This window comes from Triplophysa rosa, linkage group LG9 (assembly GCF_024868665.1).
Source record: "Triplophysa rosa linkage group LG9, Trosa_1v2, whole genome shotgun sequence".
In the NCBI taxonomy this organism is placed as follows: Eukaryota; Metazoa; Chordata; class Actinopteri; order Cypriniformes; family Nemacheilidae; genus Triplophysa; species Triplophysa rosa.
The window spans coordinates 1,196,550-1,222,143 of NC_079898.1; the positions used below are offsets into that span (position 1 = coordinate 1,196,550).

Below are 25,594 nucleotides of genomic sequence, written 5' to 3' on the forward strand. Positions count from 1 at the left end.
CACGGATTATGACGCAAAAATGGCGTCCTCCAAGTAAAAATATTTTTTCAAAGTTATGAATACTGTGACAGTTACACTGTTTTTTTATTTCACAATTATAAAGTCAATGCCATTGTTCATATATTAAGCCATACATCGCTCTATACCCAGGGATCCTTTTAACGCGTTAGTTTCGCACGTTTTGTACCTGTTGGCCTTCCATACAAGAGTGTTTACGTAAACTGTGACGCCGGTTGCGACGTCACCTGTTGCTATGGTTGCAGATTTTGTTGAACACATCCGGGGTGGCCCCAATTTCCCAGATAGTGTTTGTTTATCGCAGTTCTCTCTCCAGGAGTGGAAAGCCAATACATTCACACAGCATCTAATAGTATCTACATAAACGAAGCTTTGTGTACAGTTATGTGATGTCTATGTAATACTGTGAGGTGACATCATGGCGGATGATCATGAGTGGGTGCTTGAAAGCATCGCAGGATATCTGAGCAGCCCGGACTGGATTATTCCCGTCACGAACTTCACGGAGAACAATTGCTCAGGTAATATAAAAACTAGTGACCGAACTCTTTGGTAATATAAACAGAAGCGACCTCAGGACCACGCACTATAATCACAAAAGAATTCAACCAGATACAGGCATTACAATCGTCATCATAACAGCATGGCGCCTGTTATCACCTAAAATATAACATCTGTAACATTAAAGGATTTTAATGTTCTAAAATCAAGTTTGCGAAGCCTCCAGTTTGCAGCTAAAATGAGGCATGTCAATTTGCAAGTGATAATTTTGCATTGATCGGCACTGACAACAATATAAATGTACACATTATGACTTTTTATGTATGTGTCTTGTGTGCATTTATTGGTCCAAAGCAAACTTGATCATTCTTTTTTTCTGAAGAAAGAAACTGTTAAATGATGAAGAGAATATCTTAAATGTCATGGTAGATTTTTTACTATATAGGGCTACACTATTTTGTAGACAGGGTCAAATTTTAATTTCTTTCAGATTTGGGACCAAATTCCAGGGCCTGAAAGATGACAATAAAGCCGTCCGAGATTGGAAGATCTATAAGTAGAATCTGTTGACTTCAGCAATCCTTATTGCGTTGTATCCCTGATAGCACACGTACATCTGGCAGACGACTATTTGACGTCTGCATTTACATCTGCAAGACATTTTTTTTCTTGTTTGCTCATGTGGAAGACGTCTCTGTGACGTCTGCTATCAGATGTTTATGATTAGAATGGATGTAAAACAGCTCTTTCTAAGATGTTTAGCAGATGTTTTTACACAGCAGATGTTTTCCAGATCTCCAGATCTTTAGCACACATCTTACAGACCTACCTGTCCCAGCTGGGTATGCCAATGGTGACTGTTCAAAAATACTTTTTGTGTTCTTTTTTCTAAAGTCTGCATATCTGTCACTCAAGATGTATTGAAGTCATCTTTGTATCGTTTAAGATACTGTTTCTTAAGTGTGTGTTTAAGCTTCTTTATTTATAAGGTCCAAACTCAGAGATAAGAAGATTTCAATGTGAAATAAATAATAAATAAATGTCCATAACATTTAATATTTTGCCTGTCTTCATGATTTAATTATTTCTCCAGAAAAAGAATGGTCAAAACATAATAACGGAGGGATTTGAGCTCAGACTTGGAAAGGAACCAGTCAAGAGTGAGGCGATATTAACAGACACTAAGTATTGTTTTGGCGCTCTGTGAAGCGAATGACTTGAGGTCAAAGGTAGGACATTTAAACTGGGATATTCCCACCTTAGGTCTTGTACGCAGCGAGAGGTAAGGGAACAGCTATATACAGTATACAGACCTCTTCTCACACTGATTGATTGGATTACCTGAACGTTTGGTGTCTGTTTTTTTCTTCCTCTTCTTTACTCTGGAGCCTTGTTCATAAATATGTGTTATGTTATAGCAATATGTATATTAACCTGTCATTTGGTTTCAGTGTTTGATGATGAAGATGAGAATAAACTGACTTACACAGAGATCCATCAGCAATATAAACAACTGGTAAGAGATCTAGTGTCCACTTCCATATTAGCCAGTTAAAAAACTTTCCCTGCCATTGTCATTTATAAGACAATGCTTTTTCGCCATTGACAGAAATTTTGGGAAACATACAGTAGGTAGTCAACCAGAATGCCTACTACCACCGCGTTGAGTGCCACCGATAAAAAGGCCCTGCAGTTAAAAAACATTTACATGTGAAACTAGTTCGCAAAATTTCTGCCAGGAGGTGCAAAGGGAGAGTTTGCGATAAATTCCTTATTACATGACAGGAGACAACACATTAAAAATCAAAACAAGAGTTATACACGTTTATAATATAACGTCCCGTAAGCGAGGATAAGAGCGGTTATAATTATAGTATCTTTGTTTAAGGCTGTTGTTAGCCACAGACGCGCTGTACAGACTGAAGAAGACCTTTGTTAAGACCACGGACCCATGTTGAGCAGTTCTTTGATCGATGGATGCACTTTGTGGAGCTTCAAAAAATTGCCCCCCATTCACTCCCATTCTACCGCTTGGAAGTAAATGTATACGTGGTATTATAACTACGATTGCATTATTCTTCAAGAAGAAAGTAATATTCAATGAGGATGCCTTGAGGGTGAGTAAAACATGGGGAAATTTAGTTTTGCCTCTGAAATATCCCTTTACTGAAACTAAGGTCTGACTCCAGAATCACACCAAGATTCTTGACTTGATTTTTAGTTGTTTTACCCCTAGAGTCAAGGCATGCATTCATCTTGAGAACTTCATCTTTGTTTCCAAATGCAATGACTTCAGTTTTCAACTTGTTTAACTGAAGAAAGTTTTGGCACATCCAACTGTTAATTTCATCAAAGCATTGGCAGAGGGAGTCAATGGGGCTGTAGTCATTTGGCGATAAGGCTAGGTAAATCTTGGTGTCATATGCATAGCTGTGGTATGCAATTTGTTTTTTTTCATTATTAGACTCAGTGGGAGCATATACAGGCCGAACAAGAGTGGCGCAAGAATTGAGCCTTGTGGGACTCCTCATGTCATTGACGTCTACTTGGACTACTGCTCTCCTATACTCACATAATTACCTCTCCCATCTAAGTATGACCGGAACCATTTGAGGACCCAGAAAGACTGACCTAGTTTTCTAGTCTCTCTAGAAGTATGTTATGATCGATAGTGTCAAATGCAGCATTGATATTTTGCCACAGTAAATATCAAATATTACTTACAGTAAATATCACTTTATGAGCACTGTCACTGTGCTGTGATGCGGTCGGAATTTAAAAAAGTCTTAAAAGCCATTTTCCAAGGTATTAAATTGTGTATAATATCCTCATATTTGTCCAAAGAGGTCATATGCTAAAGTTTGCCTAAATTTAATCATTGCGTAGGCGAGTAGTGGGCGGTCCATTTACACCCATTTGTTAAACAACATGGTTGACTAATGGGGAAATGCAAGTTTTCGTGCAAATAGTTGTAGGATAAGGAGTTGGATCCATGGCTGATGGTCGTCTCTGGGGATAACTGTGAGGTGTACTGCTCTGTGTGTCTGAAGGTGATTAGCGTAGCTTCGATGGTTATCAACACTGTATGGTCCCACATGCTAAGTGCTAGCCACAAAGCTGGATTCTCTTTCTGATAAACCTTGCATTGGGTTAGTCACTCAATTAATTCTCTTGTGCTTCTTTCCCACTCATCTGAATTATGTTGCATTAATGAGGAGTTATCACAAACTAAGACTGTTTAGTTATGCTATCTTACAATCAGTATATAGTAAATGTAAGTTAAGGTGTCGCCAATGTAACTGGTTAAAACTTGAAGTGGCGATGAGGTCTTAAAAGTATTAAATTTAGCTCCATGATTCCTGTATATACCCTGAACAATGTGGAAAGAATATTTAACACAGAAGATAAATAAATATATGTGTAGTGTATTTCGGGGAAACTACAGTATGAGTGTAACCACAGTAACATACGTATAATCAATGGTGATTAACCATGAACTATTTTATACACTTTACCTGATGCAGCAGAATTAATAATAGCGACAGACTAAATGTACTCGTCCAGCGAGTGATCAGCAGATCGTATATTAACTCTAAGAAATATTACTTTCCTGGCCTTGGAAAAACAATATTCTTACTGTAGTACAGTACCACTTCAGAAATCTTAACGAAATCCAGCAGTTTAAGTGACATTGATATGTGATAAGTAAACAGAGAAACGATTCGAGCGTGGATACAAATGCGGTTTTATTTACTACACTAAAGGGGAAATAAAACCAACTAACTAACAAAGACCAAACACTAACAAACAAACATAAAACGTAAAAGCAGTAAAGAATGAAAGAAATAGACAAAGCAAAGAGTGGCAGTATTAAATCAGCTATTCGCATCTGCATAAACCATCAAGGACAATCTTCTTATTTAAAAGGGGAAAAGCTTAAGCACAGCTATTTAGAAATAGATCAGATACTTGCATTGGCTTCCTGGTTGTGCTGGGACAAGTTCTGGTGCGCGTGCAAAAAGGTTTCAGAGTCCTGATGAGTTCAAAGTGAGCGAGTGAGTTCCTTCGGATTCTTTCTTAGAGCCGGATTGGCTGACGAAGGTAGAACGAATTTAGCCGAAGCAAACTGCCGGAAGAAGCTGTCTCCGAGGAGAGAGACAGGTCTCGAGAGGGTGTACGAACATGAGCGAGCGAACATGAGCGAACACGAGCGAACACAAGCGAGCGCGAACACACAAGCGAGCGCTGTTTCCTTCTTGCACAGATGTTTTAACACCGGGGGTGTCACGCCCCTCCAAGGTGGGCGATCCAATCTGATGAGATAGTTTTGGGCGCGAAAACATGTTTCTTTTTCCGGCACACTAGCTCATTTACATTTATGGTCGCCTGGGAGTTTGGAGCAGGAATAGACTTAGAATAAAATAAAATGAGTATGGTATAAAATACATTACTGGGCTATACACCATATTCTAAGAAATGAACATTTAGATATGACCCATGAAAGGGTTATAATCACATTGACCTGTAGTTTGTACAAGAATGTAAATATAAACAGAATACCTCTAAGCACATATGCCTTTGAGGTTATAGGTGAAGGAGAATAACATGGGGACAAGCATACAATGTGGAGATACATGTATAGTATATTCACTTTAAACCAGTATTTTGTGGCTAAGGAAAGAGACATTCTTTTGGAAGAATTTAAGGCTCTCAGTCCCTGGGGGCCACATGGCTTTTCTCACTTTGGTGAACAGCCCTGTCCTCCCCCAAGAACCTCCTTTGAAGTCCAGGGGAGAGTATTGCAATCTGTCCTGGTCAGTGATGAATGTTTTGAGATAGGGCAGTTGGACCAGACTCGTTGGTGCCTGTTAGAAGCTCTGGTGAGAGGTTACTGTGTTTTACGATCTTACGATCCCAGATGGTAAACTTTGATCCGACCAGACCCTACATATGTATACTTAAATATCAAGAGAACAGCTGTATAACAATCAGAGACTTACACTTTACTGCAGTGGCTTTTGTCAATGCAGCGCGTCAAAACTAAATCACAACGTGCGCTTCATTGATTTAACCTCGAGTAGATGCAGACGCATGTTGAATTAGCGATTTACAGCATTAACAACAACAACAGCTTTAAACAGCGGTTCAAGTGCAGAAATACATAAGAAGCTCAATTTAAAGCTCAATTTTAAGGCAATTAAACTCTTTCTGATTCTGATTTCTGATTTACACGCAGCTCATCAGAAGAGAGAGAGTGGGAGACTCGCAAGCGTCTGTCTGCTCCCGCTCTGTGTTTGAGCTGCCTGTCACGTGCTACATTGACAGTGATATATAAACGATCATTCATACAACTATAGTAAAATTTCACATAGGCTATATGAGATGTATTCCGTATATTTATCTATCATAAATTAAACATTTGAAATTGTATTTAAAACACGAAATGTAAATTGATGTAAAGTTTTTAATTTTCAGTCGTGTCACGTACCACCAGGGGTCTCTTCAAGTACCACAGTTTGAGAACCACTGATCTATGTGAATATTAAAATCCCCTGCAATATCAAAACAGTCAAACTCTGAGAGTGATCGATAACAGTTCTGTGAACTCTTCAACAAAGGCTGGAGAATATTTTGGAGGCCTGTAAATAATGATAAATAAAATGTGTGGTGCACCTTTCAGCACAATACCTAGATATTCAAATGACAAGTACTGACCAAATGACACTGGCTTGCATATTTAAATAGAGCAGCTACACCTCCACCTCTCCTAACTGCTCTGCTGACACTCATGAAAGTAAAGTTAGGAGGGGATTTTTCATTGAGGACTGTTGCACTGCAGCTGTCTCCTAGTCATGTTTCATTTAAAAACATAAAATCAAGGTTTGTGGTTATTAATTCATTGATCAGAAATGATTTGTTTTTTAGTGAGCGAATTATTTAAAAATGCACATTTGATGCCATTACTTTTTATCCCTACAGCAATCTTAGTTGACGCATAATTTTTTCGCAGATTATCACGTGATAAAACAGAAATAGAGAAAACTATAGACACACTGGGTTCCCGCTTGTTCTGTAAACATTTGTCAATGTTGCTGCTATCATAGCTGGGACCTGGCACATATCACTGAGAGTCAGTGTTATCAGTTGTTTTTGATTCACCAGCAGATGGAGGAGGGTTTGGGCCCTGGCGTTGTCGCAGTGGCTGGAGAGCTCTCACTGGAGGAGGATGGCGAGCTGGGCCAACAGGCTTTGGTGGTTGTGGGGCCCGCCGTTTTTTGGTTGATGTCTGGGGGATTTCAGCGAAAGAGTGGGATGCTTCCTCAATTTTCTGTGAGAAGTTTAGAAGTGGAGATGCTGGAGAGAGGGATAATGTGTCTGGTGAGAGCGCCTGTGGCTCTGGTGTTTCCGGTGGCTGAAATATGTTGTCCTGGCTTTCCTGGCTGTTTTCCAGAAAATCGTCCTTGGGTGCTGAGTCTTGAAGCTGTACAATTGCATCACAGCCAGTCTGTAATGAGCTCTGTGGGCAAGGCTCTGCCAGGATGGTGTCCATGAGCAGTGCTTGTTGTGGCTGCATGGTGTTATCTATGTCCTTTTGGGGACATAGATAACTGAGCTGCACTCAGTGACTTTGATTGGAGGTAGCTGGGTGGGTGTTGTAGGGAGTGGGGGGGCTTGTTGGTTGTGGTTCGGGGCGTTTCATTTGTTGGGACTGTGTGGGTCTGGTCTGGTTGGTCTTGTTTTGTGGTCGATGTCGGACAACAGAGGAATAAAGTTAATTATGCCATTACTACTTTTCCCTGGTTGTTCCTCTGTTGTCTGTTGTTGATCGCGGAATGGGACCGGGTTGGACCTGCACGGTTTCGGCGGGTGGGGCTTCCTGGGTCGCGGCTCGTGGGCTCTCCCTGTTCTTCGTGGACGTTGCTCGGTGGCTTTGGTCGGGGTCACTGATTGCAGCTATGACACGTCAGAGGAGATCTGGCCCTCCCGGCTGAGCCTGGTTTCTCCCGAGGTTTTTTTTTTCTCCATTATTCATCATTGGAGTTGGGTTCCTCGCCACAGCAGAGCAGTGCAGTGTTGGCTTGCTCACCGGGAGACTGCATTTATTTATTTATTCATTTATTTATTAGATATTATTTATTATAATGATCTTGCTTGGTCTATAAACACCATGCACTGTGCTGTGTTTTACCTTTCTGTGTTTTTCTTATTTACTCCTGTAAAGCTGCTTTGGAACAATGCACATTGTGAAAAGCGCTATATAAATAAAACTGAATTGAATTTGGGATAAGTCAACCATATGACGACTCGGAAACTGTTGTGAAGTCCTGTGGTCACTCATACTTTGTCCAGGTGTGTGTGTGTGCGCCATTCAGGTTGTGTGGATTGGCACACTCAGCTGAAGGATGATGGAGGGATATTAATAAGTAGATATTATAGTTTGTTTGGGTGGAGGCCATTCAGTTTAAACAGTTGTCTATGGCCCCAGAAAAGATTGAAGTTGTCAATGAAGTTGACTCCTTTTATACTGCAGGTTCTTTGTAGCCATGTATTCAGCCCAAGCAACCATGAAAACATGTTAGTTCCCCTTGCTGGGAGTGGTCCACTGATGAACGACTGAACTTTAAGTCTTCAAAGTGTTTCAGTGAGTTCACTGAAATCCTTTTTAAGGAGTTCTGACTGCTCTTTCCGAATATCAAAGACGCACTTTCTCTGGATGTGTTCCATGACTCTGGAACGATCTCCCTCTTGCCACAAGATCAGCAGATTCTGTAGGATTCTGTCAACATCTGACCCATTAGTACAGTCTTCTACTTCTTTTCTACTTTCCTACCTCCCCCCAAAAAATCTTAGCTTCGTATTCTGTGATAGGCTGACTGAGACCACTTGTACTGCACCTATGTATTGTTGTACTTTTGTTGCACAAATTGCTTGTACTGTTTTTCCCCTACTTTGTACGTCGCTTTGGATAAAAGCGTCTGCTAAATGACTAAATGTAAATGTCATTCCTCCCTTCATGGATTATGATTCGATTTGCAGTCTTGTGCTTCATTGGAATATTCCGAAGTTCCCTGTTCACATCAGAGACGGTTGCTTGAGGAAAGCAGCATGTATTTGTATTCCTGCTCCGGATGTTTCTGATAATAGAGTCACTCACTATCAGAGTCCTGGGCTCTGCTGCGCTCTGAGCTGAATGCCGCTGTCTGCTCGACCTTGTGTGCCTGTTTGTAGCTATGTTAGCTGCTGGCTGATACAATCTAGGTTCATTCACATTTGGGGTTTCCTCCACCTCATTAATCAATGCTTCAAATCTGTTCTCAAGGTGTATAGGGGGTGGTAGAATACCAGTGTTTGCAAGCCTTGTTAAAGCCGTATCTGGGGTAGAGGATTCTATGGCAGCAATATGAGATACACGTGACTATTTGTGCCATCGATTAATGTGTCGATCAGTTTTGGCTTGTTCCTGTTGAGATTCTCTAAATTCACAGGCCTCACCGGCTGTATGCAGAGGGTCTGTTGAGTGTTCATCCTGTTTTGGAAACCCAGCAAGTAACTTTGTTTCAAGAACCGCAATCCTTTGTTTAAGTCTGTGGCAGTTTGTGCAGCAATTAGATTCCACCACCGCATTTACTTTATCGTCTGTTTGAATGTATACAGCTGTGTTTTTCTGTATCTGGAATGTAAGCTACTGGTAGTAGGAGGCAAAAGTCCCCTTTTTTCATAGTATTATTCCAGTCCTGAAGAGTTTTTTGTTTTATTCTTTGTGCAAAAAATGTGTTGTTTGAATACACCACTTAAATGATTTTAACTTTGATATTGTAGACAGCGCTTGTCTTTTTATGCCTGAATCTCTCAACTCTAGCCCGCTGAGTGAGGCGCAGTTAAGATGAGCTTGACGTGTTAACTCGCGTTAAGTACAGAGTTACGATCTGTGAATATACTGCCACTCAGTGGTAAACTATAGCAAACACAAGACGGCGAGGGCGGAAGGATTATTCTGTTTGAGTACCATCTGTATGTTTCACTGTTAAACAGTAGGGCACGCTGTTACACATCTTCTGAAAAAGTATAGCATATACAGAAAACGTCTTGGTTACGGATGTAACCTCAGTTCCCTTTCTGTCGGTCTCTCGACGTTGTGTCGAGCCGACAGATGGGGTTCGCTCTTGAGAACCTATCAACTTCTGACTAGTTTAGAAAAGGCCAATGAAATTGGCGAATGAAATTTGCATGCCTGACTCCGCCCCCCGGATATCATAAAATAAAAGGTATGAAAGGGAGACGGCGTGCTGCATTCATTCACCTTTTGGTCTGAGGAGCCTGAGCATCCCTCGACCACTGCGGCGGGCGGCCAGCGTTGGGGCAGAAGGACACAGGGAACTGATCTATCAGGGAACTGAGGTTACATCCGTAACCAAGACGTTCCCGTTCTGTCGGTCTCTCGACGTTGTGTCGAGCCGACAGATGGGGTTCCTATGGAAAATGCCACAGCGCTGTGCCGCGTCACAATCTCTAGCGGAGCGACGCTGACTGGCCTGGGCTAGTCAGGTGTGAGCGCTAGCGCGAAATTGTTACCGTCCAGTGGAGGGGTAGGGGGTCCCAGCGCTTTTTAGAAAAAGGTGGGAAGCCCCTGCCACCGGCCGTCATGGGCGGAGGCCTTGATTCTCTAACAGCGAGAAGCCGCCCGGCACCGTAAGGGCCACTGGGTAAGCATTAATCCCCCGGGGGAAAAACGCTACAGAGACCACTACCTACCATAGGAAGGAATTAGTGGAGACACCACATGGTCTCACCATCAGGGGAGAACTCATGGGAAAACGTGCGGACTGAAGGAGTTAACCGCAAGGTGGAGGTCCACCTAGGGAGGTCATGGGTTGCCGAGGTGGGAACCATTCATGAGGATACATCAGACGGAACCGCCCACGGGGGGGGGGGGATGGTGGAATGGGGGGGTTACCACGTCTGGAGCACTAGGTCCGGTTAGGGCTATGTGGTAGATAACTCAACTGTTCCCCGGCCTAAAGGGGCAGGGCTGCTCTGCCCAGCCTGCCCCCAGGAAGGTGCTAGTGATGGATGGAATGCCTGTTCTTTACCCAGTGGGGAAAGAAGGGAGGCGTAAATAGCCGCTGATCCCCCTAGAGGAAGGGGGAAGGGCTTTCGCTGGCGTACGCCCTACCGGCTGCCGGTCCTACACGTTGCCCTGCAGGACGCGGGCTGACACCGGTTCCAAGCATAGGTATTAGAACCTCGTGAAGGTGTTGGGCGTAGCTCATCCTGCAGCTCTGCAGATGTCTGCCAGAGAGGTGCCCTGAGCCAGTGCCCATGAGGAGTGAGCCTCACTCCTAACAGGCAGGGGCGATCTTGAGATCGGTATGCCGTAGCGACGGCATCCACGATCCAGTGCACCAGCCTCTGTTTGGAGACAGCCCTCCCCTTCTGCTGACCTCCAAAACAGACAAAGAGCTGCTCAGAGCATCTGAAGCTCTGCGTGCGGTCCAAGTAGAGGCGCAGTGCGCGTACTGGACACAACATGGATGGGGTTGGGTCTTCCTCCCTGGTGGGGCGCACCTGCAGGTTCACCACCTGGTCTCTAGGGGGAGTGGTTGGAACTTTGGGCACGTAGCCGGGCCGGGGTCTCAGGATAACGTGAGAATCACCGGGCCCGAGTTCTAGGCAATCTGTGGACACGGAGCGTGCTTGTAGGTCCCCTACCCTCTTGGAGGTGAGCGCCATCAGGAGAGCCGTCTTTATCGTGAGGTGAGAAAGAGTGGCAGCTATGAGGGGGTCGAAGGGGGGGGGCCTCTTGAGGCCCGCCACCTAGGTCGCAAAAGGGTACTGAGCGCAGATGAGGTGGTCGCTTTCTCGCGCCCCTTAGGAACCTACTGACCAGGTCGTGCTGTCCCAGAGGCTTTCCAGCAACTAGGTTGTGATGTCCCAGAGGCTTCCCAGCAACTGGGTCGTGATGAGTGAGGGGAGTGAGGGCAGCTTCCACGATCTTCGTGAAGACTCGTGGGGACAGGGACAGACCGAAAGGGAGGACTCTGTACTGATATGCCCACCCTCGAAGGCGGGACATGAAAGTAAGCTTCCTTCAGGTCGATTGCCATGAACCAATCTTGACATCTGGTAGACGCCAGGATGTGCTTCTGCGTGAGCATCCTAAACGGCAGCTTGAGTGGGTGCCTGTTCAGGTTATGCAGATCTAGCAACCTCCCTTTTTGGGGACGATGAAGTATAGGCTGCAGAACCCGTTGAACATCTTTGCCAGAGGGACGAGCACGATCGCTTGCCAGAGGGGTGGTGACCCTGGCCCGAAGCACGGGAGCATCCTTGCTTCTGACTGAGGTAAGAGGATGTCCCGAACTTGAGCGGGCGTCTGGTAAGTTGTATCGCATAGCCGAGACGGATCGTATCCTGTAGCTCCGTGACAGTTTAGGGGCTCTAGTCAGGCTCCCAGAGACCGAGACAGGGGCTAGGGGTATGATCTGCTTCATCGACCTCCCAGGGGGTGGTTCGATGGTGAGCAGTGTGGATCCCTTGCCGTGGGGATGCCCCCGGGGAGGAGATTGGCTCTGCTGCTTACCTGCCTGGCGATGATGTAGCACAACGCACTGTCGATTGAGAGTGCTGAGGGCTACTGATTATCCTCGACATTGGGTCTCGCCGTGACACAACGTCGAGTTGCCGAACACCGTCGTGTAGAGGGTGAGAGTGGCTGTGATACACACCCAGAGAGAGTGGACTCTTAATAGAGTGGGCCGTTGGGATGGGGCAGGAACCGTCCCGGATCGACCACCCAGCGTGAATGGTTGGGGTCTGGCCCGATGATATTTTCGATCTTCCCATGAGGGCTGCTGCTTTTGCCGCGGCTGCTGACGGGGCGATGGTCTCCTCTTCGATGTCTCTTACGGGGGGCCTCCTGAGTGGGGGGCGCCAGAGCCGGAGGGCGTCGAAGAGGACCAGGGCTGCTGGGAAGCAGACGGTGCTTGGGACTCGACGGCCGAGTCGCGGCGCGGGAGGATATGCTTGATATCCTCTGTCTGCTTCTTTACTGTCGAGAACTGCGGGTCGACAGAATCACCAAACAGCCCCCCCCCTTGCGAGATGGGTGTGTCAAGAAAGCAGACCTTCTCGGCGTTACTCATCTGTGCAAGTTTCGGCCAGAGGTGTCTCTCATGGACCACAAGTGTGGACATCGCCCGACCCAGGGCCCGCGCGGTCACCTTGGTCGCCCATAGAGCGAGGTCGGTGGCGGCGCGGTGTTCCTGCATAAGTGCTGGGTCGGTCTTACCCTCGTGGAGCTCTCTCAACGCCTTGGCCTGGCAGGAGCCATAGCGTGGAGAGAGGAGGCAGCTTGGCCCGCAGCAATGTAAGTTCTCGACACGAGAGATGCCGAGACCCTACATGCTTTGGACGGGAGTCTAGGTTGAGCCCCCCAAGTGGCCACCGCCTGCGGGCACAAGTGCACCACGGTGGCACACTCCATCTGGGGGACATCGACGTATCCTCTAGCTGCCTCACCCTCGAGGGAAGAGAGGGTGACAGAACTTGTTAGACGTGAACGTGTCGGAGAGGGGGCATTCCAGGTCTTACTAAGTTCCTCATGCACTTCCGGAAAACACGGCACTGGGGGCGGCCGCGGCTTGATGCTGCGCTCAAGCCCGAGGCACCATGTAACCAACCGTGAGCGCTGGGAGAGGCAGTGCAGTCACTGCAACCCAAAGATCACTGCGGCGCGGGAAAGCATGGCTGACATTTTGACGTCCGCTTCTTCCTGGGCTCGACCCCCCGAGGGAGGGATCTCCGATGAATCGCTGGAGTCGGATGGCAGTACTTCACCCCCCGATGCTTCAAGGGACATCTCATCATTATCACACACCATTTCCGAATACGTGGTCCTGGGGAACGGTCAGACGAGCAAGACGAGGTGCGAATGGTCCGTGAGCCAGTGGCTGGCGGATTAACGCTCACAGTGATCCTCATATCACCCTCGCTGCTTGCCGTAGCGGATGGCAGGGCCGTAGTCCTGCCGTCACGGAACGGGGAGCAGACGAGGTGGTGGCTGAGTCCCGTGGGAACACAGCCACCCGTGATCAATGTCTGAATCGTCAACCGCCTGCAGTGCGGGCAGGATGTATCCACAAGGGCTGCCCCAGCGTACTAGAAGCAGACCTCGTGTCTGTCCCCCTCCTCGATGAGTGTGTTGCACCCACGAGAACAGCGGGACATGCCACGCTGGAGAAGTTTGCTCTTTTAGAGAAAAAAACTCGAACACTTCTGGCACTGCCGAGACGCCCAGGGGAAGTCGCTGCAGGAAGGTACAGTCCGCTGCATCACGTCATAAGGTTCCAGCAGTAATTCGGCGTAGAGTTGAAGTCTTGAAGTCGATCAGTGTGAAGGCTCCGAAGAACAAAAGGTGAATGAATGCAGCACGCCGTCTCCCTTTTATACCCGGATATCCGGGGGCGGAGTCCGGCATGCAAATTTCATTCGCCAATTTCATTGGCCTTTTCTAAACTAGTCAGAAGTTGATAGGTTCTCAAGAGCGAACTCCATCTGTCGGCTCGACACAACGTCGAGAGACCGACAGAAAGGGAACCTCAAATTTGAAAGTTTTGTGAAAATGATCAATAATGCTCTCAGGGAAGGAGTAAAGTAATTGTAACAGTATTGTCACTTTCATGCAACTGGCTGCAGAACTTCAACTTTTAATAAATCCAACTGAAGTGAACAAACACACTCAGTGTTTCCCATTCATTACTTTGTCTTTCCTTAGTTTCAAAACAAACCAAAAATATTTTACACTTCTCATAAAACAAAATCTCTACGTGTTTTTATGGCGTTGTTTAGGCAAGGCATCTTCCATACGCAGTCAGCACATGCAGGGGCGCGATTTGTAACTATATTTAGCGACTTTTGTTCTGTGCATCGCATCAAACCTAGTGACTTTCTGGATAAACCTTAACTTTCATTCAGTGGTTTAAATGTTGCCAATACTACCCCGCGAGCGCATGGTGAAGCGGGACATTGAATCGTGAATGAATGAGTACTAAACAGTGTGTCCAAAAACCTGTCACTGTTACTGACTGTTTGCAAATATAGACATGTACACATTTGTAAATATGCACGTTGTTGCCCAGACAGAGACTGCGCTGTGTCAGAGAATATATCCAAAATCACCACTCTTTAGAGTGTATGTTGATTCTGTTTAACGGTGTTGTGGTTATAAATCAGAACTGTCAACATAAACAAAAAAGAAATGAGAATGGCTTAATTGGCCAAGAAGCTCCCTGTTGAAAAAATCAGCATATGCTGGGTTAGGTATATTTTGATGCTGGTTTGCTGGTTTGTGCTGGTTTAAGCTGGTCACATGCAGGTTTACACTGGTCATGTGCTGGTTCCTCACCAGCTTAAACCAGCACATGACCAGCTAAGGACCAGCACATGACCAGTTTAAACCAACATGTGACCAGCTTAAACCAGTATCAAAACATACCTAACCCAGCATATGCTGTTTTTTTCAACAGGGCTGTATTACAATACAGAATGTTCAGAGAGTAGAAGCGAGAAACGATTCTGAAGTGGCATGCAAACACTAGTATGTTAAGTAGTGTGTGGGAAACACTGACACTGTTCAGTAACCCTGTGTGTTGTGATATTGAGGTGGAGAGGTTACTGGAGAACTACATGCAGGAGGTGGGGATTACCGAGGAGCAGTTTCTAGAAGCTTCATCCGCTCTTACAGCTAAGAAAACTTTACAGGTAACATCATGTTTTATTCCCCAAACAGCCGCTTCAAGACATCTGAGAATAGTCATATGGAATCCGTTATCCATTTCATTCAGTTATTGGGAACACAGTTATTCTTCAGTCCTGTGCTCATGATGTGCTAATAACCTACTGCAACACGTTCAGTCAAAGTCCTGTCAAAGTGAACACAGCCAAAGTAACTCATCTGTTCGTTTCTTGATCTTAACCTCATGTGCTTCTGCCAGCTTTACTATGGATTTAGATCTTTAGTTGTTAATGAAACAGATTTGGTGGCTCAAGCACTGCTGGCATGATTCCATCTCACAGTAAAAGCAAATCCATGTGTGTGTTTCAAATCACAGACTGATCACAGAACAGATTTGTGTCTAAGAATGATATTGCATATATCAAGAGACGCTTCACCTCAGCAATAGCATCTGCTGATGTAAATCCTATGTAAATAAATGCTGCTAAAGTTAGCATGCGAGTTAAAAGCGCATTAGCAAACTGGGTTAGTGAGACGATTGACATACCTCTGGTGCTCACAGATGTACAATCTGCAGGTCTGAGGCCAGAGAGAAATCTGAGCGGTGTGTTAAAGCCAGTCCTTCATCCTGTGATCCTGAGCTTGTCCAACATTATAGTTGATTTTTATTACGTTTCAATGCACGGCTCTCAGGATGCTGTGTAATATTCTGTAACTGTGAAGATAAGTGGGATAATGTATAGATTTTCCTCATGTTGGTTATTCTCTCTTTTTACATGGAGACAGACAGAGGGAAATTGTGTTATTAATTACTCGTTCTTGAGCCGTTCCACAGACCTTTGCTTATCTTCGGAACACAAATGAAGTTGTCATGCTTCGTTAGTGCTGGTTCCTGCATCTGCACCATGTAGGTGGACCCGCATTGTAAGCTGATACCCTTATAGCACACAAACATCTGGCAGACGTCTATTTGATGTCTACATTTACATCTGCAAGACATCTGTTTGCTCATCTGCAATCTCATCTCTGAGACGTCTGCTGTCAGATGTCATATAGACATCTAGGAGGCGTCTTTAAGATGTGAATTATTTAGAATGGATGTAAATCTGCTCTTTCTAAGATGTTTAGCAGATGTTTTCACACATTAGATGTTTTCCAGATCTTTAGCAGATGTCTTACAGATGTACCTGTGCTGGCTGGGTATGGATCAATAAAAGCATTAATTTTGTTTTATTGCACGCTATAGTATTCTCGTTGCTTCATAAATTTAAGGTTAACCCACTGGAGTCACATGGAATATATTAAGGATGTTTTTGCGATTAGAGTGTACAGTGAGGGAAATAAGTATTTGATCCCCTGCTGATTTTGTAAATTTGCCTGCTTACAAAGAAATGAAGGGTCTATAATTTTTATGGTGGGTTTATTTTAACTGATAGATACAGAATATAAAAAAATCAGGTGAAAAAATGTTATAACAGTCAGTGAAATAAGTATTTGATCCCCGAGCAAAACATAACTTTGTACTTGGTGGAGAAACCCTTGTTGGCAAGCACAGAGGTAAAACATTTCTGATAGTTGGTCACCAGGTTCGCACATGTGTCAGGATACATTTAGTCCACTCCTCTGTCAATCTTTAAGGTTTCTTGGCAGTCGCTCAGTAAATTGGAGTTTTCGCCTCCTTCACAGATGTTCTATAGGACTAGGGTCTAGAGACTGGCTAGGACATTCAATGTGCTTCTCCTTAAGCCACTCTTTGGTTGTCTTGGCAATATGTTTTTGGTCTTTGTCATGTTAAAGGAACATCCACGACCCATCTTCAGTGATCTAGTTAAGGGGAGGAGGTTCTCGTCCAAGATTCACTGGCTCGTCCCTCAGCCCCTCAATGCTGTGAAGTCATCCTGTATACCTGTAGCAGAGATAAAAAGCCCTAAAGCAGAATGTTTCCAAGACTGTGCTTGTCTGTAGGGATGGTGTTCCTGGGGTCATAGTCAGCATTTCTCTCCCTCCAAACACAGGAGTCAATTTTGGTCTCACAGCACTTTCTCCGAAGCTTTTTCTGAATCATTTTTATGTTCACTGTCAAACTTCAGACAAGCCAGGCGGGCCTTCTTGGGCAGGAGGACGTTGTGGGTGCTTCAGGAATTCAATCTATTGTGGCATAGTGTGATCATCTTTACCCCATTGGGGAAATCTTGCAGGGAGCTCCAGACCAAGGGCAATTGATAGTTATTTTGTATTTCTTCTATTTCTAAATAATCGCACCAACAGTTGTCTCCTGCTCACCAAGCTTCTGTCTGTAGCCTATTCAAGGTTTGTGCAGGTCTACAATCTTGTCCCTGACATCCTTTAAAACCTATTTGGTCTGGACCATGGTGGTGGAGAGGCTGAAATGGAAGATACAGATTCTGTTGGCAGGCATCTTTTATATACATAACAAGCTGACTTAGGAGTACTTTCTTAAAGTGACAGGACTAATCTGTGGTCCATATAGGCAGATAACCAATCTGTGGAGCCAGAATTCTTGCTGGTCGGTAGGGGATCAAATACTTATTTCACTGACTGAAATGCAAATCAATTTATAACCTTTATATACATTTTTCCCTTGACTTTTTGGTTGATATTCGGTTTCTATCAGTTAAAATAAACCTACCATAAAAATTATAGACCCTTCATTTCTTTGTAAGCACTTACAAAATCAGCAGGGGATCAAATAATTATTTCCCTCACTGTACATTGCATTGCTGTCTACTAGGGTATAAGAAAGTCCCCAGACCTCTTCAGAACTATCTTAATTTGTGTTCTGAAGTTAAACAAACATTTACGGCTGTGGAACGACTTGAGGGTAAGTAATTCATGACAGACTTTTCATTCTAATGTGACCTATCCTTTTAATTCTTTATTGGTTCTTAGACTGTCAGCTATTGTTTTACAGGCTGTTTTACAGCCGGTTCTTGCTACAGATGATTTTCAGATGTTTCGCTCTCTGATGGTTCAGAAGAACATGGAATTACAGCTGCAGGCTTTACACGTCATTAAAGAAAGAAACGGTACCCCTTTCATAACATTCATAGTTATAAGTCTGTATCTGTGTGTGTGCGTGCATGCCCATGTTTATGTGTGTTTTATATCATACTAGCATTGGATATTTTAATGTGCTGATATATAATCCATATAGCCGTATAATTCACATGTTCACAGTGCTACGGCATGTATGTTTCAGTCATTAGAAAATGTTGTTAGTACAGTGTTTTACACAGCAAACGTGCATAATTAACTTGAGTACCTCTTTGAAAAGCATTAAACGTTTGGCTAGTTTTCATTGTTGTTTCAGAATTACTTTGAAAAGGATGAAAAATGCAGTAACCTTGAAAACAAAAAGCATTTTAACACTGTAAAAATGGTGAAATATTGGCCTATACAAAAAAACACAAAGTAGTTTTATTTGTCTACTAAGTATAGAATCGCTCATGGCTTACAGTGATTATTGTATGTTGAAGGTGGTCTGCCCGAGTGTCTGACAGATGGTGTGGATGTCATGAGTGAACTGGAGAAGCAGGAAATGAACATTCTTCAGGAGGTTCTTAGGTAATTTTAACCTTTTTATGACATCAGATCTACTAGTTTACTGAGACCAGATGCAGGGCAACGTGACCGGTGACACGGACTCTGGCTCAACCACTGCAGTGCAATGTTAAACATTTTTACAAGGAACTACGAGAAAATGCTTTGCACAGTGTATAATCATAGATGCAAACTCCTTAGCTTTCGGGGAAAACTCGAGGTCACCCACGAGATTCGTGTAGATCTGATGAGAAAGTGTTTTTGGGGGGGGGGTTGTAGTTCAGGCTGGTTGTATTCCTTTCATTTCATTCCTTTAAGTGACAGTTTTGGAAATACAAGGTGATTAAAACAATGAAATAAAATAAATAAATGTGTCTCGTGTGTGAACATGACAACAGCACAACTTCTCCATTAACTGCTCACCGCATCTCATTCCGTAGACAAGGACTCGAGATCGTAAGGTCAACTTAAAAAAGGGGGAGTTAATATATTACGAGACATTTTGCATGTGCAAAGTTTCGTTTGCTCTCCCCTAGGCTCGGCTCCTCAGAATCAGAAGCTTGGCCCACCCTGGCCCTGTAACGTCGTGAAGACGATAGACAATGTCACAAGGGAACTGGGGTGTAAAGTGGAGATTTAATATAAAAAGGTGAAACAAACAAGGGTCAAAAATCCACAAAAAAACGGAAATCCAAAAAACAGGGAAACATCCATGGAAACGAAAACAGAATACTCCAACAGGCAAATTACATCCACGGAACAGGCAAAAATCCAACACAGTTACATTAATACCAGACAACACACAATGGGCAAATGAGAGTACATATAAGGTGTGTCTCGTTTCGTAAGGCTGCGTCCTTGTGTCCTCCAGAGGTCTCATTCTCTAAAGAATGCGGTATACGGAGGATTCTCAACTTAGAATTAAACAAGCCTTTCTTCGTAAGACATACTGGCAGAAAAGGAAACAGGAAACAACACGTTGCACTCGCACACCTGTCAAATTAATTTAAATGATTTCTACATGATTTTAAAAGGTAAAACGTTGGTTACTTTCTACCCTAAACAATGCCAAAAGAGTTAAACAAATGTAAAAAAATGTGCCTTACTGTTTTAAATCACTTTTAAACCTATTTACTACATATGCCTGCTAAGATTTAAAAAACGTGACACAAATTGTAAACTTCCCATTTAAACACCACATATTTGATTGAATGTGCAGCTGCTGCCGTTTATTCAACACACGTTTATTTAACAGACGTTGGCTGACGCAAAGAATTGTGGGTTATCTCTAACAACTAAGGATACACCTCATGTGTCCTCCGAATTCTCTTGAAAGTAGGTCGCATTAGAAGGGTGCCTACAGAGTGTCCTACCTGTTTTTAAGAAACAAGACAGCCTCGATGACGTAGCAGGCTTCAAATGAGACCTCCGGAGGACTCAGCCTTCCGAAACGAGACACAGCCATAGTGTCCGGATGATGGGGTGCAGGTGTGAAAGACAATGAGGGACTGGTGACAGTCACTGATGAGGGAGCGTGGCAAAAGGACATTCTGGGGCAAAAACCAGGAAAACAGGCAAGGGACCGACGGATGTCACAGGCCGCAGTGCCCCATGCCAAATAACCCATTTCAATATTTCAGCTCAAGATGTTGAGAGAGACTGTGCTTTTCAGTCACTTTACCGCTTGTTATCTAGAAATCAGCATTAAATGCGAACACATTCTCATGCTTTTAGTCTGCTAGGCCTGATTTAAGTCTTGTCAGTTTAAGTATTCAAATTATTTTAAATTTATGACATGACAGAGACACGTCTAGAGTCTCCTTTGCATGTCATGTTCGTGCATCATTTCTTTACAGAGTACAATCATTGCTGTTCTTTTTCCACTACATTATGCAATCTTAACAGTTCAATTAATAATTTACCATGTAAAAATCAGTTTTTTCTCTTTCAAAGAAAAAAAAGAGTATAAATAGCAGAACCACTGCGTCTCTAAGCAATGTTTTGTTTCTCAAAAACTTCATCTGTTTGAATGATTTAGTTAGGCTACCCATTGTGTTGGCGAAATTAAATAACGTATCATGTTTGTTTCGAACAGCTCGTTCAAATTTGCAACATAAAAGAGGGATTAGTCTTATCAATAGAAATTATTTTATTAAACTAAATTTATACAACAGCAAAAATAATCAGGATGAACAAAAGTCTAGGGATATTAAAGAAATAATAAATATAAGATAACTTAAAGTACATGATATAAGAAATGCAAATTAAACAAAAAGAGAAAGTTATATACTGTGCAACAGCCACTCTCAAGAGAAGACCGTGCCTCAATGAGCGTGCCTCTACAATTAACACACCAAGCTCTTATATAAGTATCTGCTATCAATTAAGACAGAAAACCAATCAGAGTCTTCATCCCGCTGTGCCAATATAATTGCCAGGGTCGTCACATGTTGAAGGAATGGGCTGAATGTGGAATTAGACTCATTAATTGTGATGGTTCTGCCTTCCTAGTCATGGTTTTTTAGTCTGGTGGCAGAATCATGACAGACCCACGTGTTAAGTGTGAGAAAGACATGGCATTGTTTAGATATTGGCATGCCAGAGTCTCGTCTTTGGCCCCGCCCTTCTCGTTCCTCGTATAGCTTTCCTCCTGTGTCTCATTACCCACACCTGCCAATTGTTATCCTCCTTTGTTAGTCTCCCTATTTAATGCCCTTGTGTTTGCTGTCCTGTGCTGAATCGTTTTGTGTAGTCTCCGTGTGTGCTCGTGTTCCTCCTGCCTTGCCTTGTAAATGGTATGTTTTTGTGAATTACCTTGTTACCCTTCTGAGTTTGTAAGACGTTGTGTCACTGTTTATAGTTAGTTAATTTTTTCCCTGTCCTTATGTTTTGCCCCCACGCGGAAAGTGTTTTGTTTTGTATATATTCTTAGTTTAGTTTTCCCCCATCGAGGGTGTTTGTTTTGTAATAAAGTCTTTGTGTTAACCCCTTCACCACCGCCTGCCTGCAATTGGGTTCTTCCCCACAAAACCTGACATTAATGCAGTGACTTGCCACCACCTACTGGTGGTTTTAGTTTCATATTTAAAAAGTTGACTATTATTACATTTTTTCAATCAGTTAATATTTCTACATTAAAACAGTTGAATCCCCTAACCTAATTTGTGCAGTTATAATTGCTGTGTAAATCAATTCATGCCACGCCTGAGCTGCCTTAATCAGTATGTAGGGTTGCCACCTAAACAGATGTCACGCACGTCAACTTGAAAAAGGGTGCTCAACCAAAAATGAATCAACTGAAAAATTTGTTGTGCTGAATTTGTATATATTTTGCACCTTCTAAACAGAAAAATAAGGGATGCCTGCCTCAGTGGAGGCCACAATGACCACATGTCCGATGTCTACTAATGTGTCATCTGAAATACATTAATTTCATGCTAAGCATACTGCAAATCCATGCATTTACATATATATACTGTATATATATATATATATATATATATATATGTGCTTAATAAAAAATATACTAAATTGGTATACTTAAAGTCTGTTAAACTGGAATAACAAATTTTGTACTTAATGCACTTTAATTGTGCAGAAGCAGTGCTGAGGTCCAATTAAAGATATACTGAAGGATATTTGATTGTGCTAATGTGAAACTATTGCAAGTGTACTTCAGATACACTTGAAATATCTCTCATTAAAAGACTGATATTATTAAAAAATCATACAATCCTTATCAAAAGTGACATTAAAACACATTTAGGCTTAATCTTAAGAAATGTGCATTGTGTACAAGTAGTATATTTTCAGTAAATTGATACCAAATTGATACCAATTTCTCAATGATTGTGTTATACAAAGGAGACGCACTAAGTTTGGTCAATCGTTTTTTTCAGTTAGAGCGATTCATTACTGGAACACTTTGCTAATTGAAATAAGACCATGCTCAAACTACTTAACATTCAAACGTAAATTAAAAATATGGTTAAAAGCAAACCAACATTTACATTATTGTACTGTTGATTAATGATGCTGTCCCTTATAAAAAAATCTGTTCAATCCATGCATTGCATATCACCATTTTTATTTATGTATTTATTCAGTTTTTATTAGGCCTGTCAAAATTAACGCGTTAATAGCACGTTAACTTAAATTCCTTTTAACGGCACTAATTTTATTAACGTGCGATTAACTGTAACGGTTTCAGCACCACCGGCCACGCCCCCCATGTCTTCACCGCCAGCTCGCTTCACCCGTTCCCTCTCCCCGGTGTTCTGAACTCAGTTTCCCAGCATGCACCGCACATCCACCATTTTTGATTAGTCCACACCTGCATCACATCATCAGGATTCTATTTAAGTTTGCACCTGTTTGTTCTTCCCTGTTCAGTCTTGTTGTCTTCACTGCAATTCTTTACGCCGATAAGTATACTTACCTGTTTTTGAAATACTTACCTGTTTTTGGATATTCCTGTTTTTGAAATACTTACCTGTTTTTGGATATTCCTGTTTTTGAAATACTTACCTGTTTTTGGATATTCCTGTTTTTGAAATACTTACCTGTTTTTGGATATTCCCGTTTTTGAAATACTTACCTGTTTTTGGATATTCCTGTTTTTGAAATAAACTCCTTTTTCTTATCTACCTCCGTGGTGTGCTCTCCGTCTACCAGAACCCTGACAATTAACGCAGCGCGCATATTTCTCTTTGGCCTTTTGCCTGCCGTAGTTGAAAAGTAAACGATGCAGCCATGCAAACAGAAATGGGAGAAATAAATAGGTCCTTCTTGACGTAAATTCATATTAAAACGATGTCCTGAGGTTCGTCGACAGACTAGGCCCAATCCCAATTCTATTTTCTACCCCTTCGCCTACCCCTCGCCCCTTCCCCTTGCCTCTTGAAACAAAGTGGCAAGGGGAAGGGCTACAAATTTTCCGCTAAGAAATGGGACACCACTACTACACTGTTATACGTCATCATATACGTCGTTGCTAGCTCGTCACGTCAGAGGACATGTGCCGATGCACCGGGTATATGACATAAAAATATATTTTCTAGTATCGTGCAATCAGTGCTGTCCGCTAGCAAACTTTAGCGATTTTTTTGCAAACGTTAAAAGAACATCACCGTAAATACTAACACAAGATTGAATGTAACATACATAAAAGGAAAAATTGTCATAAAAATCCTTATTAATGGCAAAATTACTTACATTTATGGGTCTGCTTGCTCGAGTGAGCGGCCATGTTGGAAATTTCTCTTAGCCCTTCGTTTGAAGTGAGGTCCCGAAAAATCTTCGTTTGAAGGGCTATCTGGCCCTTCCCCTTACCCCTAGCCCTCCAACCAAAAGAGAATTGAGACACCACTACCCCTTCACGTGAACGCGCCAAACGGAGGGGTAGGGGAAAGTGTAGGGGTAAGGGGTAGAATTGGGATTGGGCCTAATGTCTGCATTTATTGTCGATGTGAATTAAGCTATCACCGCAGCACGTCGAGTTTAAAATATCACTTGAGCGAAGCATACAACTGACTCAGAGAGCTCTCCTCCTCGCGGCAGACCACACTAGATTGTTTTCAGCAGAGACGGATGGACAACTCACAAGCAACAGACTCACCACATCGATAGCTAAATGGGTGGCTACAGCATGTAGGCCAGTTAATGTAGTGGAGGACGAGGGTCTACTTGAAATTATTCGCATCGCATCTAACGATTACACATATGAACTACCTTCGAGAGCCACTGTTACAAGCAAGATTCACGACTCTTACGAAGAGGAGAAAGCGAAAGTCGAGGAGGCGATAAGACAGACAAACACGGTTGCGCTCACAGAGATTACTGGACTTCCCTCAGTAACCATAGCTACCTGGGGGTCACGGCTCATTATTTTGAACACACTGGAAACTACGGTCGACGCTTTGACCGTCATGAAGACAGACGAGAGGCACTATGCTGACGTTTGCGCTGAGCACTTTCTGCAGGTAGCCAGACAGTGGAATATTGAATTCAAAATTAGCCCACTGACCACCGATAGTGCACGCAACATGATTGCCGCGGCCAGGCAGCTTCCGTTCGAGCATATGCCTTGCATTGCACACGCCTCCACCGAGCTATCACAGTTGCGAAAATGTAAACATGCTTGTGTAAGAAAATAGCTCAGTGCAAAGAAAGAAGTAATGGGAACATGTGTTTTTCCAGTTTTTTTTCATGTGTTTAATAGACATGTACAAGTTCTTTGAAAAACATCTATGACCTTTGAAACATGTCTAGTCTTCATGCTCTATGTTGAGTATGGTTTCACTAATAATAAACAATATACATTTGCATAAAGCATCAATATTTGTCCATGCCCATGTTAATTAGAGTATTAAAAACTTGAAAAGTATTCATTTAAGGTACATTTATAACGGATAAAAATGTGCGATTAAGTTGCGATTAATCACGAGTTAACTCAATACAATCATGCGATTAATCGCGATTAAATATTTTAATCGATTGACAGCCCTAGTTTTTATATATCTTACTGGCAATTCTATAGTATTGAAGGCAATTTTCTAGATTGGTTAAGCAAAACACATAGTTGTTTAAGTTCTTCAAGTAAAAGCACTATATTTGGGGCACTGTCTCTTATTTAATTCATGCTTTTAACTGACTGCCTCAACATTCATAAACGAATAAGTCTATAACATTGGTATATTTTACAATTATTGTTTAGCTCTTTGACAAAATGTTAATGTGAAATGCTTTACCTATTATTACTTCTTAAAGGGGTGCTGCAAT

General features: G+C 42.9%; 1 protein-coding gene across 1 annotated transcript in view; it reads left to right on the top strand.

Annotated features, from left to right (window-relative positions):
- Window positions 1-265: 265 nt before the first annotated feature.
- cfap36 (cilia and flagella associated protein 36) overlaps window positions 266-25,594 on the top strand; it is a 62,421-nt gene continuing 37,092 nt past the window's right edge. The window contains exons 1-5 of the mRNA XM_057342177.1: window positions 266-539; window positions 1,971-2,035; window positions 15,181-15,279; window positions 18,186-18,300; window positions 18,751-18,838. Coding sequence (XP_057198160.1) covers window positions 437-539; window positions 1,971-2,035; window positions 15,181-15,279; window positions 18,186-18,300; window positions 18,751-18,838 — 470 coding nt within the window. The 5' untranslated portion in view covers window positions 266-436. The remainder of the gene's footprint in view (window positions 540-1,970; window positions 2,036-15,180; window positions 15,280-18,185; window positions 18,301-18,750; window positions 18,839-25,594) is intronic.